Source organism: Oryzias latipes, chromosome 6 (genome assembly GCF_002234675.1).
Source record: "Oryzias latipes chromosome 6, ASM223467v1".
NCBI classification, from domain to species: domain Eukaryota; kingdom Metazoa; phylum Chordata; class Actinopteri; order Beloniformes; family Adrianichthyidae; genus Oryzias; species Oryzias latipes.
This window is the reverse complement of record NC_019864.2, coordinates 6,082,699-6,103,243: the sequence shown is the minus strand read 5'-3', so window position 1 is coordinate 6,103,243 and position 20,545 is coordinate 6,082,699. Positions and strand designations below refer to the sequence as shown.

General features: G+C 44.4%; 1 protein-coding gene across 1 annotated transcript in view; it reads right to left on the bottom strand.

The window, feature by feature from the left end:
* Positions 1–20,545, bottom strand: part of LOC101169446 (metabotropic glutamate receptor 8-like) — a 118,299-nt gene that overhangs the window by 10,106 nt on the left and 87,648 nt on the right. Inside the window, exons 8-9 of the mRNA XM_023955550.1 lie at positions 13,330–13,469; positions 6,687–7,622 (exon numbers count right to left, since the gene is read on the bottom strand). Of these exons, the coding sequence (XP_023811318.1) occupies positions 6,687–7,622; positions 13,330–13,469 (1,076 nt within the window). The remainder of the gene's footprint in view (positions 1–6,686; positions 7,623–13,329; positions 13,470–20,545) is intronic.

Sequence of the window (20,545 nt, the reverse complement as noted above, 5' to 3'; positions counted from 1 at the left end):
TTGATCACTAGAATACAATGATAGCTCCCTCAGACTCCCATTTTGCCATGGGCAGGTAAATTGTGTCATTTGTATTAGATACCAATTTGTAAATTTTGGAAGTGAGCTTTGGGTTGTTAGGGTCTGTGAATTGCATTACTGTAGGAGGGAGTTCTAGGTCTATTTGGGTCAAGCAGTATTTAGTACTTCTTATTAATTTGAGTTGCTGGTATCCTAGAAATTTGTTTTTGCTAATCCAATGAATTGAGGATAGTGTTGGGAGAGGTATAAACAATCTTTTCTGAATAATATGATGAAACTGTTGGATCCCTTTGTTCTTCCATGAAGTAAAGTGAATTATGTCTTCGTTGAGTAATATGTCATTGTTGTTCCAAATGGGTATGAGTTTGCATAGAAATATTGTGGAGTTATTTTTTTTTTGGAAAGTCCCACCAGGCTTTTAGAGATGAGCTGATGTTTAAACTTCTGAAGCACTTGTGATGCTTAATTTTGGAACCGAAAAAAGGCCAATTAGAAATATCTAGGTTATCACTGATCTATGAGAATCCAGGATTCGTCTAAAAGACCAGGTTTAAGCTATTTTTTGCAAAAAATAATCTATTTGCGCAGTAGTAATCCTGAACGCTAGGTAAGCTCAGTCCTCCTCTGTCTTTAGATTTCTGAATAGTTTTCAGTCTGATCCTTGGTGGTTTACCTTACATTGTCTGATTTTAAAGAATTTATTTGTAAATTATGGTGGAAAATAGGTATTCAGTCACCTACTAAGAAGCAAGTTTTCTGGCTCTCACAGACAAGCAACTTCTTCTGTAAGATGATCCTCTGTCCTCCTCTGGTTACCTGTATTAATGGCACCTGTTTGAACTGGTTATCTATATCAGTGTTTTTCAACCAATGTGTAGTGTGCCGCGGGAGAAGGTCAGGTGTGTCATGGGAAATTACCCATTCACTGATCTAAAAACTTTTACCATCTCCAGGATGTCAGCCCTGTGTTCAACCAAAGATCGTAAAATACTTTTTTATTTGTTTTTATTTGATTCTATTGAAGACACTTTGATTAGAATGACGGTACCGTGATTTAGCCGCAGCTTCAGCTCTGTTTGCGGAAAAGTCCCGCCCCTTTAACTGTCTCCAACAATCATTCTTGGAGGCTTAATCACACGTCATCAGTCTGACCAACCAGAAGTGGTTAAAGTCTTCACTTCCTTGTTCCGATTCTGCTCCTAAAGTCTCTCAGTTCTAACAAAAATACCAGCTAAAGCTCGTCTTTAGCGGTGTAGCTTTCCACAGAATCCGGTGTCAGACCGTGGAACAAGTGAACAAAACAATGGAGCTCAGAGAAGAGAGTTTCGCACTACATCTCCCATGATGCATAGGGTTAAAGTGACAGCATCTCAGCACAATGAGTCTCCCCTCTTAAACGTCTTGAAACCACAACGAACACACATCAACCAGTTTTTAAATTTTCTTGATAAAATTAGAGGTCAACAGTTTAGTTCTCCTTCAAGGTTTGTGTTTATTAACAGCCAAACATCCCAGAGTTTGGTCCAAGTCGTCTTTCTAACTGAAACACTTTTCTAATAACGTCTGGATTATTTTATATGTTAAACTTAAGAAGAAGTAACAACAACATTTAAGAAACAGGATTGAGGTCAAGTGGCCAACAGACACAATTAAACTAAATTAAAATAATTTAATCATCTAAAAACAAATAAAACATATTTGTTAAAGTTTTCAAAGACTTCATTTTTGATTAAGACAAAAGAAAAACTAATAAAACTTCAACATTTTCACTTTTTGTGTAGCTACAGAAAACGTAAATATAATGTTAGTCTTTTTGTGTAAAATTTATTAAACATTTTGTGATGATATTGTTCAAAAATTACAGTTGCCTTTGCACCAACATTTAAAAAATAAATCACTATTTAGACAGAATATAGTTTTTTTTTTTTTTATGGTTACATAGAATTGCATGTTAATAAACTGAAGGGGAAAACAACTTCCAGGGTAAAATGTCAAATAATTTAGTTGAAAATTTTTACTGAAAACTAACTTAACTTTTATTACATCTTTAAGAAAAAACAGGTGCAACTTCCAGCTTTTCTGCCACAATTATCACAAAAATGCATGTGAGATCATGGAGGTACTGTACATCAAACTAACAGACTAAAAAGGACAATAGAGTTTCTCCTTTTTTAATTTTTTGGACGCTGGTGTTCCACGGGATTTTTGTCAAGGATAAAGTGTGCATTGGCTCAAAAAAGGTTGAAAAACACTGATCTATATCAAAGACATCAGTCCACAACCTCAAACAGTCACACTCCAAACTCCACTATGGAGACCAAAGAGCTGTCTAAAGACACCAGAAACCAAATTGTTGACCTGCACCAGGCTGGGAAGACTGAATCTGCAACAGGTAAGCAGCTTGGTGTTAAGAAATCAACGGTGGGTGCAATTTTTAAGAAATGCAGGACATACAAAACCACTCATAATCTCCCTCCATCAGAGGCTCCCCACAAGATCTCACTCCGTGGTGTCAGAATGATCACAAGAACGGTGAGCAAAAATCTCAGAATCACACGGGGGACCTAGTGAATGACCTGCTGAGAACTGGGACCAAAGAAACAAAGGGTTCCATCAGTAACACACTATGGCGCAAGGAACTCAAACCCTGCAGTACCAGATATGTCCCCTTGCTAAAGCCAGTCCATGTGCAGGCCCGTCTAAAGTTTGCTAGAGAGCATTTGGATGATCCAGAAGCAAGGGCATTGAAGATGAGACATAGCTGGGTCGTTCAGCATGACAACAATCCCAAACAAACTGTTCGGGTAATGAAGGAGAGGCTTCGTAAGAAGCATTTCAAGGCCATGGAGTGGCCTAGCAAGTCTCTAAATCCCTACCTCAAAGAAAATCTTTGGAGGGAGTTGAAAGTCCATGTAACCTACCAGCAGCCCCAAAACATCACTGCTCTAGAGGAGATCCGCATGGAGGAATGGGCCATAATACCAGCAACAATTTGTAAAAACCTTGTATAGACTTACATAAAACTTTTGACTAACAAAGTATTTAGTAAAACTTTTGTTTTTTGTTTTTCCACCATAGTTTACAAATAAATTCTTTAAAAACAAGACAATGTGATTTCTGTTTTTTTTCTCTTAATTTGCGTCTCATAGTTGAGGTATATTTACAATAAAATTACAGACTTTTCTCACCTTTTTATATGGGAGAATTTGCACAATTGGTGGCTGACTAAATATACACACACATACACATATATGTTACGCCATCATAATCCATGAGAGACAATGAAACACGTCATGCTCAGTTTCAGGCTCAGACGTCCAAAATAGGTCTGAGAGGATACATGCACAGAATGTGGAGTGAATCTTTGCCTCAACACCCACAATCAATGCTAACTGCCAAGCAACTAGTAGCTCAATGTTCCAACATCCAATTGGCACCTCCTATTACAACTTGAGATTTAAGCGGTCCAACACAAATGCAACTCCATAAGTGCCAGAACACCAGGTCAAAGAGGAGGCTATGCCACATACAACAGCAGAGCAGATTGACCAAGGCTCGAAACTGAACAGTACTGGAAAAGTATACGGGAGACAGCAGATAACAACAATGCCCAGTGCCTGGTCTCTCTGAGCAAAGAACACAGCAACGTCCCTGAACAGAATCCAGTAACCATCACAGAGACATCCAAGAAAGAGTCTCAGGTATGAAAAACTGGACAGCACCAGGCCGTGACATGATACAAGCCTACTGGCTAAAGAAACTCACCGCACTCCACAAGCGCCTGGCAGCACAAATGAACCAGCTGCTAAGAGCTGGCTAACAGAAGGGCGAACAATCCTGATCCAGTAGGATCCCTCAAAGGGTGCAGCGCCATCAAACTAACATCCAATAATCGTTCTCTCCACAACATGGAAGCTCATGTCAGGCATCATTGCAATGGCAAGCTACTTGCACAGGTTTCTATCAAATGTGGGATATACCTAGTTGACGCTATGTCCCTACTACTGTACTGCATAGGTCTGAACTCCCTCAGCCAAAAAATACAGATTCAGAAATGGGGCCACCATCAGCCACCTCCTCTACATGGATGACATCAAGCTATATGCTAAGAGCCTGCATGACATTGAGTCCCCTATCCACACCACCAGGATCTACAGTACTGACATTGCGATGTCATTCGGGCTTGAGAAATGTAGCCGGATGGTGACAAAGAGAGGCAAGGTAGTCCACACAGGAGGGGTCTCACTCCCAGTAAGAACAATAGAAGAAATTGAAGACAGTTACAAGTACCTTGGAATTTCACAGGCAAATGGCAACCTGGAGCAGGCAACAAGGAAAGCTGCAACAGCTAAATACCTCCAACAAGTAAGGCAAGTCCTGAGAAGCCAGCTCATTGCAAAAATAAGACCTGGGCAATAAACAGCTATGCACTACCAGTTATCAGATACCCTGCAGGAATAATAAGATGGCCAAAGAAAGATAAACAAACCACGGATGTTAAAACACGAAAGCTCCTCACCATGCATGGACGGTTCCATCCAAAATCCAGCACCCTGAGACTGTATGCTAGCCGCAAGGAAGGAGGCCAAGGACTAGTGAGCGTAGAAGCCACCATCCACGATGAAACATCCAAGATGCATTAATACATCAAGCTCAAGGCCTCATCTGACAGTGTGCTCAGTGAATGTCTCAGGCAATGGAGAGCAGAGGATACAGCGCTGGAGGACAGATCCTCATTGGTGGACAAACCCTGCATGGGATGTACCACCGGACCATAACTGAAGTGGCTGATATCACGAAGTCCTACCAATAGCTAAAAAGGGCTGACCACAGGACAGCATTAAAGCACTCATCCTGGCAGCTCAGGAACAAGCCCTAAACACCAGAGCGATAGAGGCTCAGATCTACCACACTACACAATACCCAAGGTGTTGGCTGTGCCAAGATGCGCCTGAAACAATCCAGCACATAACTGCAGGGTGTAAGATGCTGGCAGGGAAAGCATACATGGAGCGCCACAATCAAGTGACTGGAATAATATACAACAACATGTGTGCAGAATATGGACTGGAAACCCCAAGGTCAAAATGGGAAACACCTCCGAAGGTGGTAGAGAAGGAGAGAGCAAAGATGATAAATGGCGTATACTTATGTAGCGCTTTTCTACCTACAAGGCCCAAAGCACTTTACAGTCACAGACGCATTCACACACTGGTGGCGGGTCAACCGCCGAACACTGGCGCCAACCTTCCACCAGAGGCAAGGCAGGGTTCAGTGTCTTGCCCAAGGACACTTCGACTCATGGGCGTGCAAGGCGGGAATCGAACCTGTAATATTACAATCATGGGTCGACCACCCTACCGCTGTATCCCACAGCCGCCCCCTGTGGGACTTCCAGATCCAGACTGATAGAATGGTAATGGCGAACCAACCAGACATTGTAATGGTGGATAAAGAACAGAGGAAAGCCGTTGTGGTGGATGTGGCAGTATCAAGCGATGGGAACATCAGGAAGAAGGAACATGAGAAACTGGAGAATTACCAGGGACTCAGAGAAGAACTGGAGAAAGCATGGAAACTGAAGGTGACAGTGGTGCCTGTGGTAACTGGAGCACTCGGGGCAGTAACCCCCAAGCTGGAGGAATGGCTACAACAGATACCTGGAAAGACCTCAGACCTCTCAGTCCAGAAAAGCCAAATGGTAGGAATAGCTAAGGTACTGCAGGACCCTCATCTGGCAGTATTTCGAGTATTTCCTGTTGAGTTCCTAAATAAAAGGAACCTTTTGATTCTGAGCTTTCTGCGTCCTGCATATTGTGTCCACACGGTTACTGACAACGAGATTTTAGGAAACAACCTTCTTTACTTAGTTCGAGCATCGAAGATGGGTCATGGCTGGGTTTTCCAACATGACAATGACCCGAACCAGACCTCAACCCAATAAAAATCTTTGGAGGGAGCTCAATCTTCATGTTTCTAACCAACAGCCCAGAATCCTGACTGATCTAGAGAAGATCTGTGTGGAGAAGAATGTGCCAAAATCCCACCTGTGGTGTGTGCAAACCTGCTGAAAAACTGCAGGAAATGTTTGACCTGTGTAAATCTTGCCATGTGATTTCTAGAATTCTTTTTTTTTTTTTGGGGGGGGGGGGGGGTTGTATCTCACTGTGGACATGCACCAAGGATTAAAATGTCAGACCTCTCCATAATTTTTAAGAGGAAGAACTAGCAAAATGACAGGGTGCTGAATTACTTGTTTGCCTTTTTCTATATAGGAGGACATTGTGTTAGTGATGTAAAATATGTTTTAAAGGAATACAGCTCCAAACATCATAATGACGTGGTTTGATTGCGATGCATCTACCAGACTTAAAGTATTAGGTTGACCACAATGTAGAGGGATGTGAGGGAACCATTTGGAAATGTGTGAGCACAGAGGAAAATCTGCGGTGTAGTATACTATACATTTTTACACCCATGTGTGAACTGTGTGCACCAACTGAAAACTAAGCTTGTTGACAGAGAGAACTGGCTTACACATACGCTCCCATTTTTTCATCATTTCTCTTTATTGTCAGGATGTAAAATGAATGTTAAGGAATGTTTTTGTCTGTCATTTTTAAAACTTATGTGAATTATCAGGTTAATCAAATAGATATACTTACCCTTTCTTCTGATTGTGCAGTGCCAAAGAAGATCGGGATAAAAGCAAGCCAGATGATGCATGTGGTGTACATGGTGAAACCAATAGGTTTAGCCTCATTAAAGGTTTCTGGTACACTGCGTGTCTTGATGGCATAAACAGTGCATGTGACCATTAAAAGGATGCTGTAGCCCAAGGAACAGATCAGTGACAGGTCAGAAATGTCGCATTTGAGGATACCGCGCGCATTTTCGGGGTTTTGAGTTCGTTGCTCGCCATAATCCACAAAGGTGTGTGGTGGATTGGTAGCAAACCACACAAGGACACCCAGCAGCTGAAGTGAGATAAGTGAGAAGGTGATGACCACTTGAGAAGCTGGTGAGATGAAGCGAGGCGGTGTGACAGCTTTCTTTCCTTGTCTGAAGATGCGGTGGATGCGGTTGGTCTTGGTAAAGAGAGCAGCATAGCTGAAGCACATGCCAAGGCCCAGTAAGATGCGTCGGAAGGAGCAGACCACAACATCAGGAGCAGCGATCATAGGAAAGGTAACAATGTAACACAAAAAGATACCTGTTAGTAAAACATAGCTCATCTCTCGACCTGAGGCACGCACAATAGGTGTGTCGTTGTAGCGGACAAAGATGACAGTAACAAAAGTTGTAGCAATTATTCCAAGAACTGAAATTAAGATTGCCAGTACAGCCCACGGTGAATGCCACTCTATCTTAATGATAGGAATAGGGTGGCACATAGTGCGGTTTTGGTTTGGTCTCTTTTCGTAAGGGCAGAGCTCGCAGGTGAACTCGTTGGCTTGGAAATGGTATCCCTCGCAGTGCTCGCAGTGCCAGCAGCACGGCATGCCCTTCACCACTTTCTTCCTCTCTCCAGGGCTGCAGGGCATGCTACACACTGAAGATGGTCGGGAAGAATCACTTGCATCCCACTGCAGGGCCTCCATCTGAGGGTGACAAGAAACCAGGATAGATCAAATACACTTTCCAGCAGCCCTGAAAGACTTCAACATAATGACCTTTCTTTGAATCAGTCATTGAAAAAAATGAAAGGGTGGGAGAAAAAAAGCCCTGACCACTATTATTTATGTATTATTACTATTATTATTGTTATTATTATTAATATTATTATTAAAGGCGGCAGTGGCTCAGGCGGTTGAGCAGGTCAATGATCGAAGGGTCGGCGGTCAACTGTTGTTGTGTCCTTGGACAAGACACTTCACCCTCCCTGCCCCCAGTGTCGCTCCACTGGTGTGTGAATGTGCATGAATGTCCCGGTGATGGTAAACTGGCAGCCACGCCTCTGTCATTCTGCCCAGAGGAGCTCCCAGGGGAGCTGTGGCTACTATCCCCAAGTATCAATGAATAATGGACACATTGTAAGAAATTTGAGCTTCTGGATTCATTAGTGTGGTTAGGTATTTAGGTTTCTGTCTTTGTGTTGTTGTTGTCGGAGTGTCCTGTTTTTGTCCTGTCAGTTAACCCTTGTTTTGTCCCACTCACAAAAGTTTTGGCTTCCCAAACCCTTGGATTCAATTGCTCCTGGGTTCTTTCTGGTTACGAGCCGTAACAACTGCTCGCTGACGCACATTTCTAATTCAACCAATCACATGCCAGCAAGTCAATGCATTTAGACACGTAGACATGGTCCAGACAACCTGCTGCAGTTCAAACCGAGCATCAGAATAAGGAAGAAAGGTGATTGAAGTGACTTTGGTTGTTGGTTCCAGATGGGCTGGTCTGAGTATTTTTAGAAACTGCTCATCTCCCGGGAGCTTCACCCACAACCATCCCTAGGGTTTACAGAGAATGGTCTGAAAAAGAGGAAATATCCAATGAGCTGCAGTTCTGTGGGGGCCGAAATGCCTTGTTGATGCCAAAGGTCAGAGGACAATGACCGGTTCCAGGTGATGGAAAGACAACAATAACTCAAATAATCACGGGTTCCAACAGAGGTCTGCGGAAGAGCATCTCTGAACACACAATACGTCCAGCCTTGATGCAGTTGGACTACAGCAGTAGAAGACCACACTGGATGCCACTCCTGCCACTTAAAAACAGGAAACTGAGGCTACAATTCACACAGGCTTACCAAAATTGGACAACAGAATATGTGAAAACGTTGCCTCTAATGAGTCTCAGTGTTTGCCTTGACATTCAGATGGCAGGGCCAGAATTTGGTGTCAGCAACACAGAATCTGATGTTAACAACATGAAAACATGGATTTATCCTGCCTTGTATCAAGGGTCAGGTTCCTGGTGGTGGTGTAATGGTGTGGGGGATATTTTCAGTCAGAAAATACAGTCAGAGATATGGACTTGAGTACCATGACTTGGACTCAAGTCAGACTCCAGTCATGAATGTGATTATTTTAGATTCAATTTGGACTTTAACAGCAGTAACTTGTGACTTGATTTAGACGTAAACCCTCTTACTTGAAAAGACTTGCTCTTTTCCTCAACATACAAATATTAAAAAGTGTTTTGACATAAACTACATCACGTTTTCTCTGTTGCTGTGTATGTTTTCATCCAGTCAAATTTGGTTCGCATTAATTTAATCCAACACCATCCAAGCAATCACATTGCAGGACAACCAATGAAGACAATCTGTCAATCAAAGTGCCAGTTTCTGTCTGCCAGTGTTATTACTTTTTGGTATACAATAAAGGATGTTTAAATTGTCAACAAAAAAAAATTGCAGTTTGCTAAACATGCAGTTGAAGGTAAGACTGGCTAAAACACTTTGATCCAGATCATGATCATATCCATTCGGACATGTTTAAATATTGGCTCATGTTCATTGTTGTTTAATTGTGATTTATATCTAGTGGTGTAACACAACTTTAAGATTTGTAGGTGATGTTGTGGTGAAGGGAGGTGATAATTGGGTAATTGTCCGGCTACTCCTGTTTCGATGAAAGGGATTGTCATGCATCAGTAGGGGTGTAGGAAAAAACTGATTTGGCGATATATCGTGATATTTCATTTGGCAATGTTTGTCTAGATTCAAAATGCTGTCATTATGATATTTATTGAATTATTCATGAGCGTCCTTCAGCGTCTGACTCTTGTTCTCTATTTGGTTGGCAGCACCGCCTGCTGAGCCTCTTTGGGCAGCTCTACACTGCACCACACAACTACAAGATCTCAACGAAGAGCAGCTTGTTTCGTTCTCATGAGATATGTACTATTTAGTTTTTAATTGGGATGGGTACCCAACCAAAACTCTGTGCCATGTTGCTGCCAGTGTCACAGGAAAACGCGGATAGCGGTGCGTTTTTAGCGAGCTCAGATAAGAATGAGTGAAGGAGTGTAGCACAGTGGCTAATGCACTGAGCATCGGTCAAAATGCTGTCGGCCAAGCGGATTACATGAAATCTTTCCACCTTTATCCACCTTTGTCATGGTAGGGAGAACACGTCAATGGAAGGGTGGGGTCATCTAAGATAGCACAAGGGTTAAGCAATTTTGGAAATAAACAGAACTTTATTTACTCAATCATTTATTTAGAACCTTGTTGGTTAAGGCACATTCATTCTATATTTTTTTGCATTTCTTATTATACTATATTTATTCCGCAATGGGAAATTTGCCCCTTCATAGTGGGCCGTTGGGGCCTTCAAGGCCTAAAAAATATCTGTATCATGTGTCAATTATATTTTGCCTTCACTATCAGTTCTGATGGCCCCCTAATGCAAAATCAAGGTCATACATTTATAGTATAGATCTAACTTAGTTATTTGCTTCAGTTAAGATAAATCATTTTTTGTTAGGTCACCTTAAAAATAACACGTAGTTTTCAGACAATTATTTTCCTTTCATTCAAATTAATTCAATTAAGTAGGTTTAACTTTGGTGCTGCTGTTAGAGCGCACCGCAAGGGATTCTGGGATATCATTCCCTTTGGCTGTTTGGACGGATTTGGGTTTAAGTGTGGGTTTTTGACAGAATGTGTTTAGTTGTTTAGCTGTTTTACTGTGATTTGCCGTGTTTTGCCGAGTTACGTCTCTGCACCATGAGTGAGAGTGAAGGAGAGGATGATGAGTTTATATAGCCCTCCTATACATCCTTAATGTAATGACAATGATGGAAAATTCTTTAATGAATTTTTGGATAAGTTATATATATATATATATATATATATATATATATATGCGTCACAAGGAAAATGGAAACAAGATCAGAAACTCGTGCGTTTACTTTGTTGTTTTTCTCCAAGCAGAAACTCTTTTTTTTTTATGTTGCAGCCGTATTACTTTTTTGATGGACGTATAATCTTCATACGCCGTCATTAAAATCTCAGACTCCGTCTCACTGAAGTATAGCGCTTTCTTTTTTTCTCCACGTGTTTCCATGGTGACTCCAGAAATCGGCGATCTATTGAGAATGTCTTTATGTACATGCCGTGCACGAGCATTAACCCAGGGTTACCAAGTGGAGCGTAATTACGCTAACTCATATCCGGTCTTTTGGAACCGACATACCAAGAGTAAGCAAGTTCAGGTGGATTTCAGCCAGAGTTCAGGCTTAAAGTCAGGCTAGTTTAAACATGCTTCCTGGAATACCCCCCTGGTGAAACAGTTTGGTATTTGTCTTTCTGTTTCTGACTCCCTCTGTGTTTTGCTGGTCAGCTGTCACTTCTGCTGGATGGTTCCTCCCTCCCCTACCCGGTGTTCTCTGTGTTTGGTGCACAGCTGCCTGCACTTTGTAATCAAGCTCATTTAAGTTGAAATCACTCAGTCCTCCGTGTCGGTGCGTTAAGTCTGTGGTTTTCCTGCTCAGCCGACACAGAGATCTGCTTGTCCTTTGTTTTTGTTTGTTTTTACTTTGATTAGTTGTTCATTTTTTTGTCTTTTTGCAGTTTCCCCTCTTATATGGAGTTTTGTTTTACTGAACCCACCTTGTGGCATTTTCTGCTATTTATTAAATTGTTTCTTGGCGCGTTCCAGAGACTCGGCCCTCTCTGCACCTGGGTTTCCGTCATTCCAGCCGTAACACCTGGTACAGGTCAACAATTTGGTTTCTGGTGTCCTTAGACAGCTCTTTGGTCTTGGTGATAGTGGAGTTTGGAGTGTGACTGAGGTTGTGGACAGGTGTCTTTCTATAGATAACCAGTTCAAACAGGAGCCATTAATACAGGTAACCAGTGGAGGACAGAGGATCCTCTCCAGAAGAAGTAACAGGTCAGGGAAAGACAGAAATCCCGATTGTTTGTAGATGACCAAATACTTATTTTTCACTATAATTTACAAATAAAATCTTTACAAATCAGACATTGTGATTTTCTGTATTTTTTTTTTCTTATATTGCCTTTTATAGCTGACCTATGATGAAAATTAAATGCTTTTCTCATCTTTTAAAGTGGTAGAACCTGCTCAATTGGTGGCTGACTAAATACTTTTTTGCCCCACTGCATTGTTGGAAAGCAGGAGCAACAGAAGATATCCATTCTTTCCATTCCAGTCTCTTGGCCATTATCATTCCCAGTTCCAGTGGTCGCTGCATTGTTGCAGGGATATTTTTAATCATTTTTGAGCAGCCAAAAATGTCCTGCTTCAGGCTGGAGAGGTCTTTGTAGGCCTTAGAGAACCATCAAATATTTTAGATCAATATTCCAAAGAAGAGCAGAACTAGCAAGAACAGTGTTCCCACCGATACCTCACATCTCACATAAAGGAAAAACTGAGGGATAAATGCTGTGCAGGTTAACTTTAGAGCAATACAAAGGATGAACAGTCTTAGATAGAATTAGCTGATGCCTAGTGTTAATAGAACAAGAGTGAACCTTAGATAAGCACTTATCCCACATCAACTCAGGTAACTCAATACTTAACTCCTCCTTCCAAATATCTAATTTTTTAAGGATATGCTATAATACAATTATCAAACAGATGCATAATTTCAGAGATGAGATGTCTGGAGTTCGAAAAGCTCTTTAGCACACCAAAAATCTCATGCTCTATTGGAACATTTCTGTAATTCTGGATTTTTGATTGGATATAGGGCCTGACCTGTAAATAGCAACAAAAAAAAAGTGAATGAGAGTCAGGTGTGTGGCATCCAGGAAGTGGGCGCTGAAGTTGCTAGGAGATGATGTGCATTCAGTACCTTGGAGACAGCTCCCACCGGTGACCAGAGGGGGAGACAGAGCTCTGACTTCTGACAAAGCCCTCCTTTCTCCATTCATGGTAAGATTTATCAAGCCAATCATGTTAAAAAAGAGTGGTTACAAATAGGTGTGTATAAAGAGGTACCCGGCAATGCTAAGAAGTTCCTAATTTGGTTTAAAACTCTAACAGACTGTTTTAACACAAAACACAGATCTCTTAGGGACTCAGGTTTTTCAGGATGGATCCTAAGCCACAAGGGAGCTGCAGCGATCAGGTTGTCCAAGGCACCTTACTGCCAAAACATCAACCCTCTAAGATTGGCAGCTCAGTAGTATTGCCTGAAGACTGGTAGGCCAAGCCCCCCTTTAACTCTAGATTTCTGTAAGAGCACCCCTGAAATTCTGGCATTTTCACTGTGCCAGATGTAGGAAAAAGCACTCAAATCTAGATCCTGAAAGAGGGCCAAAGTAAGGTAAATTGGAAAATGGTGACATAGATATAGAAATCTGAAAAAGCAGATCTGTGATATCATATCACTTACATTCAGATGAAGTTGATCAGTCCAGTGTCCAATGACCCTGTAATCTGCTGTGGACCTGTTGTTGATCTGATACTGGAAAATGTCATATCGTCCAGGAGCATCACCTTTCTCATTAAAGGTCACAGGAGTTCCTCCACTTCCTATAAAAAACAATTCATTTTCAATGGTTAACTTCAGAAAATATAGAAAAACATTACCAGATAGAAACAGCATATCCTAAAGGAAGAGCATTCTAATTTTTTAAACTCCTGTGCCAAGTTGAGTTTAGAAAAAACATCAGTTTCAAGTTCAAAATGTGGGTGACCTGTTTACTCTATCCTGTACAATAAGAAGCATTCAGTCAAATTAATGGTCTCTTTTTAACTAAAACATGGCTGGGCAAGAACCATGACCTGTTCTTACAGAGGCCTCCGCACAAAATCTTTAGTTTTGGTTTTCCAACCAGGGAGGGCAAAAGGGGGGGGGTGGTACTGCATCTAAAAGCAAATTTCCTTAAATGAAGCCTTTGTTTTTAACAGCCCTCCAATTTTATGCATCATAGTGTACAGACCACCAAAATCAAGCACTGTTTCTATTAAATAGTTTTCAGATTTTTTAGCAATTGTCCACACATCCTTTAACCTGTGATTATATACAGCCAGTCAAACCATCACACTATATAGTTTATGGAACCTGCTTGCTTCACTGGATTTTATACATGTCATCCAGCCGACTCACAACAGGGGGCACAGCCTTGATCTTGTCATAAGTCGTGGTTTATCTGTCTGTCCACTGTCATGGACCTGGCTGTATCTGACCATTACTATGTGCTTTTAAACATCACTGGTGTTATAATACAAGAGACCTCTGTGAAAACGGTAAAGAAATGCTACTTGACTCCTGAAGTGGTCGAAAAATGTATTTCATCTGTTAACCCTGACTCTCTACTTATGCTACTTAAACCCCCTGCTATTTCCTTGTAGAAAATGTTACCAATACTAAAACCTGAAAAGATAAGCCTCAATCCCTTGGAGAACTGAGGAAATTACACAATTGAAGGGATAATATAGGGCTGCTGAAAGACGTTGGAAAAATCAAAAACTTTTAATAAACTATCGGGTATTCCAAAACCAACTAAAACTGAAAAACCAGCCTGTGGAACAGACCAGGAACCAGGGACGCGTACAGGATTTTGGAGGGGCCGTGATACGTTCACCCTCCTGCTGCTCAGCCGTACTCCCTCTGGAGGTCGCTCTTCTTCTCTGTCTGTTGCTTCTCCCCACAGCTGGTTCTCATTTTACTTTGATTTGGTTCCTTTTTAAGGTCTCTGTCCCTGCATATGTTTGTCGCAGCGTCTTGTTTGGATGTTCTCTGTTTGGTTTAACGCTTTGGCATTAAATAGCCTTCAGAGTTCATTAGTCTCCTGGTTCTTCCTGCATCTGGGTTAACCCCCTTGGTTTCTCGTAACATTACGCTGCGACCATGTCCAACCCAGCAGGAGATTCGTCTCGACGAAACTTACCCGGATCCTCCGCCGGTGATGGTTCCGTTACCGGTACGGAACGGGCAGACCTGGCTCAGGAGATGCGAGGATTCATGTCAGGTATGCAGCAGCTCCACGAACGCCTCTCCCACCTGGAACGTGCGCCCTCGTCTTCTTCTCGGCAGACCAGACTGGGTCACCCTGAACCGTTTGATGGGACTGCTGCAGACTGCCGGGCGTTTCTTACTTCCTGCCGGTTGCAGTTTGACTTTAATCCTGACGATTTCCCCTCCGAGCAGAGCAAGGTGGCGTTTGCTCTGAGCTACCTAACCGGAAGAGCCAAACGATGGGGACTGGCGGAGTGGGAGCGCGGATCGGAGCTGTGTCGCTCCTTTCGGGTCTTCTCCGCTCGGCTTCTCACGGTATTCGATCCCACCACGCCTCATCGTGCTGCTGCGTCTGAGCTTCTTCGCCTTCAGCAGGGATCCCGCTGTGTCTCGGACTACGCGGTGGAGTTCCGGACCTTGGCCGCCAGCACCCGCTGGCCAGATGAAGCACTGCTCGACGTCTTCCTGCGGGGCCTGTCTGACGCTCTCAAGGACGAGCTGGCAGCGAGAGAACTTCCAGACGACCTCGAGGAGCTTATCGACCTGGCGGTTCGTATCGACCGGAGGATGAGGGAACGGGGGTAACGAGCAACGCAGCCTTCCTGGTTACCGCCCACCGCGCCCCGCGGAGGTTCCTCCGCCTCATTCAAACTCCTCCCCGGAGCCCATGCAGCTTGGAGCGGGCCGTCTCTCTCCAGCTGAACGGCAGCGCCGCATGCGGGAGGGACTTTGCCTTTATTGTGGACGTTCGGGACACGTTGTGCGCAACTGTCCGGGAAACGCCAGGGCTCCCCAGCAGTGAGGAAACTGGTGAGTCGCAACCATTCTTTTTCCTCTCCTTCTCGTCCCTCCACCACGGTTTTGGTGGCATATGCTGGAGCCCAGGTGGAATTTGACACTCTTATTGACTCGGGGTCTGATGGGGATCTGATCTCCCAGGAGGTGGTGGACAGACTGAAAATCCCCACCGAACCTCTGTCTCCAGCACTGGACATTCATGCCATTAATGGGACTCTCATACACAAGGTTTCTACTCGTACTGTTAAAATTTCTGTGTTGATCTCTGGAAACCACTCTGAAACCATGTCGTTTTATGTTGTTGAATCCCTTAAACCTCCTGTTATTTTAGGGTTTCCCTGGTTGAGCAGACACAAACCCCACATCGACTGAGCCTCGGGGCGGTTTCTGTCATGGAGTCCTTTTTGTCTGCTTAATTGCCTTTCCTCTGCCTCTGTTCGTAAGGTTGTGGAGGCCCAAAAGTCTCCGGAGCCTCCAGATCTCTGTAAAGTTCCGTCTGTCTATCATGATTTGGGCTCTGTGTTTTGTAAAGTACGTGCTATTTCTCTTCCTCCCCATCGCCCTTATGACTGTGCCATCGACCTCCTGCCAGGGACTCAACCACCGAGGGGTCACATTTACCCCCTGTCGCCACCTGAACGAGAGGCTATGGACTCGTATCTGCAGGAGAGCTTACAGGCGGTGCTCATTCGTCCATCCTCCTCTCCGGCAGGAGCAGGGTTCTTTTTTGTGGGGAAAAAAGATGGGGGTCTGCGTCCTTGCATTGATTACAGGGGTTTGAACACTATTACTGTCCGTAATACTTACCCCTTGCCACTGCTGCACTCCGCTTTTGACCTGCTAAGCGGGGCTCGTATCTTTTCGAAGTTGGACCTCAGGAATGCTTATCACCTGGTTCGAGTGAGAGAGGGTGACGAGTGGAAGACTGCGTTTAACACGCCTAGCGGGCACTTTGAGTACCTAGTAATGCCTTTTGGTCTAACTAATGCCCCAGCAGTGTTCCAGAGACTAATCAATGATGTACTGAAGGATATGCTTAACCGATTTGTGTTTGTCTATCTGGATGACATTTTGATTTTCTCTCCTGACCCAGAGTCCCACGTGCAGCACGTCAGAGCTGTACTCCAGCGCCTCCTGGAGAACCACCTTTACTGCAAGGCCGAGAAGTGCGAATTCCACTCTACGCAGACTCGGTTCTTGGGGTATGTGGTTTCTCCTGGGAGGATCCAGATGGATAACTCCAAGGTTAAGGCTGTGTTGGAGTGGCCGGTTCCCTCTGGTCGGAAGCAACTACAGCGCTTCCTGGGATTCGCCAATTTCTACAGGCGTTTCATCAGAGGTTTCAGTGGCGTTGCTGCACCCCTTCATAAGATCACTTCAGCTAAGGTGCGCTTTGTTTGGGATAAGGAGGCGGAGAGGGCATTTTGCGAGCTGAAGAGACGTTTCTCTACAGCTCCTATTCTGACTCAGCCTGATCCCTCCAAACAATTCATTGTGGAGGTGGACGCGTCTGAGTCTGGGGTAGGGGCTGTGTTGTCACAGAGAGCGTCTGATAATAAAATCCATCCCTGCGCGTATTTCTCCCGCAAGCTCACTCCTGCGGAGAGGAACTACGATATAGGGAACAGAGAGCTGCTGGCGGTGAAGGTGGCTTTGGAGGAGTGGCGCCACTGGTTGGAGGGGGCTGAGCGGGCATTTCTAGTTTGGCCTGATCACAAAAATCTCGAGTACATTCGTTCAGCCAAGCGCCTCAATCCTCGCCAAGCGAGGTGGACTCTGTTTTTTGACCGGTTTAACTTCTCCCTGTCCTATCGGCCAGGGAGCAAGAACATCAAGCCCGACGCCCTTTCTCGCCAATTCCAACAGGAGGAGGTGGAGGAGAACCCCACAGAGGCCACACCCATCATCCCTGGCCACCTGGTGCTTGGAACCACCCGTTGGTCCCTGGAACGGAGGGTACAGGCTTCTGCTCCTGATCCGGCCTCCATCCCCTCAGGTTGTCCTGAGGGCCAGTTGTTTGTACCATCTGACCTACGCACCATGGTTTTGAAGTGGGGGCACTCCTCTCGGCTAGCTTGCCATCCCGGAGTAACGAGGACGGGGTTTCTTATAGCCCAGCGCTTTTGGTGGCCTACTATGTCCTCCGACATAAGGGCCTTTGTGTCTGCCTGTTCCGTTTGTGCCAGTGTGAAGACCCCCAGGACCCTTCCCGCCGGCCTGCTTCACCCTCTACCTGTGCCGTCCAGACCTTGGTCCCACGTTGCAATGGACTTCATCACTGGACTGCCAAACTCAAGGGGTAAAACCGTCATTCTCACTATCATCGACCGTTTTTCCAAGTTAGCCCATGCTATTCCCCTGCAGAAACTTCCTTCGGCCAAGGAACTAGCAGCATTGATTTCACAGCATCTGTTTCGTCTTCATGGACTTCCCCTCAATATTGTCTCGGATCGGGGTCCCCAATTCATCGCGGCTTTCTGGAGGGAGTTCTGCAACCTCCTCGGGATCAAGGTCAGTCTGAGTTCGGGATTCCATCCTCAGACCAACGGCCAGGTAGAGAGGTACAATCAAGATTTGGAGACTTCCCTGCGGGCAATGTGCAGTAAGAATCCTAAGACCTGGGCTGCACAGCTTCCCTGGGTAGAGTACTCCCACAATTCTCTAGTTAACTCCACAGGATTCTCACCATTCCAGGCCGCGTACGGATTCCAGCCCCCCTTGTTCCCGCACCAAGAACACTTGGCCTCCTCTTCGGGTCCGGCGGCTTTCGTGAGGAGGTGTCGCCGTACCTGGAGCAGGTTCCGCCAAGAACTCCTGCGGAACCAGGAGCGGCTCACTGTGGTGGCTAACCGTCGGAGGACCCTTGCCCCGGAGTACAAGGTGGGAGACAAGGTGTGGTTATCTGCTACCGATGTTCCTTTGAAGGGTGGTTCCAGGAAGCTGCAGCCCCGGTACATCGGCCCATTCTCCATCACCCGAATTATCAACCCGGTGGCTGTACGACTGGAGCTGCCTTCCTCTCTGAAGATCCACCCAGTGTTCCACGTGTGCAAGTTGAAGCCTGCTAAGGTCTCTAGTCTCCAGCCTGCTCCAGCTCCTCCTCCTGCTCCTCGGATGGTGGACGGAGGACCTGTTTACACCATTCGGGAGCTTCTCGCCTCTAGGAGAGTGGGACGGGGCATCCAATACTTGGTGGACTGGGAGGGTTACGGCCCTGCGGATCGGCAGTGGGTTCCAGAGCGCCACATCTGTGACCCCGGGCTGATCACCCGTTTCCATCGCCTCCACCCGGATCAACCCCGTCGGGGTCCGTCTGGTATACGGACTTCGGGGAGGGGGTTATGATACGTTCACCCTCCTGCTGCTCAGCCGTACTCCCTCTGGAGGTCGCTCTTCTTCTCTGTCTGTTGCTTCTCCCCACAGCTGGTTCTCATTTTACTTTGATTTGGTTCCTTTTTAAGGTCTCTGTCCCTGCATATGTTTGTCGCAGCGTCTTGTTTGGATGTTCTCTGTTTGGTTTAACGCTTTGGCATTAAATAGCCTTCAGAGTTCATTAGTCTCCTGGTTCTTCCTGCATCTGGGTTAACCCCCTTGGTTTCTCGTAACAGGCCGGGGCTCAAGGTCAGAAAACGGCACCTTTTCTTAAAAAATATGGAAATTAAGTAAAATTTTAAACTAAAATATTAATAGATAAATACTCAGCTATGTGTCCTATAAAAGTGACACAATTGTTCTTTTTTATGTAAACTAATTATTGATCATTAAGTCGGACGGTTGCTTCCGCGAAGTGCGTTAAAAAGTAATAACCGCACACTTCGAAGGCCATTAACCCGCTTATACCATGGTCACTTACAAAAGCAATACATATTAACCAGGTTTTAGTCCTTAATTCTTGTTTTTTTTTCGATTTGGATCACTTTTCTCATAAACAGCGTACTATATGTTACGTGTTGGCTCCTATGTAACATATAGTACATATATATAACATATAGTCCGCGTCGCGCAGCACCACCGCTGCAGTCAAGATTCGGCGATATATATATGCTGATCGTCACGATGGGTTGAATAAAGCATCAATTCAGAGGGAAAGTTAATCGCTTACCGCTTGTTTTTGCCCAGATGATGAAGCAAAAGGTTGTTTTACAGAAGCCGGCGCAGTGATACAAATCATTTAAGCTAGCCGACCGGAACTTCTTTTTTCACCGTGCGGTTATCAGGTTTTAACGCATACCCAGCAGCCAATCAGAATCGAGTATTCACCCTGACCATGGTATAAGATGTTGTGAATCTCTAGCAAGACCTGTGCCTCATGCACATAAGTCATGCACCACTCCCCATCATATAAGCCACTTGAATTCTGAATAGATAATTAAAAAAAGAACAATTTGAACTTGAAATATCAAACTCTCAAAAATTCCACAGTCTGTTCAGACCCTGTCTGAATAATGCAATAAATATTTATTTACTTAGATATTATTAGGACTATTATTAAGACAGGATTATTAGCGATATTTACCACAAATTCTACTTTGATTTTTGCCTCATATCACCATAGCACCCTATTCCCATTATGTCTCTGTCAAAAAGCACCTGGATGGCACAGTCTGCTGTGTGCAGGACTGGCACATGGGAAACCAGGGTTTATTTCCCAGGGGCTCGATGAACTTCATCTAGTGTGGGTCCTTGGGCAAGACCCTTTGCACTACTACCTAAGTAGGTAGCCACGCGGCGTGCTAAGTCTGGGTCCCCCTTTGCCGGTTCCCAGCCTGTAAAAAATACAAGGTTGTGTCAGGAAGGGCATCCAGCATGAAAATCTCTGCCAAATCACCCGTGTGAATCAGTGAAAACT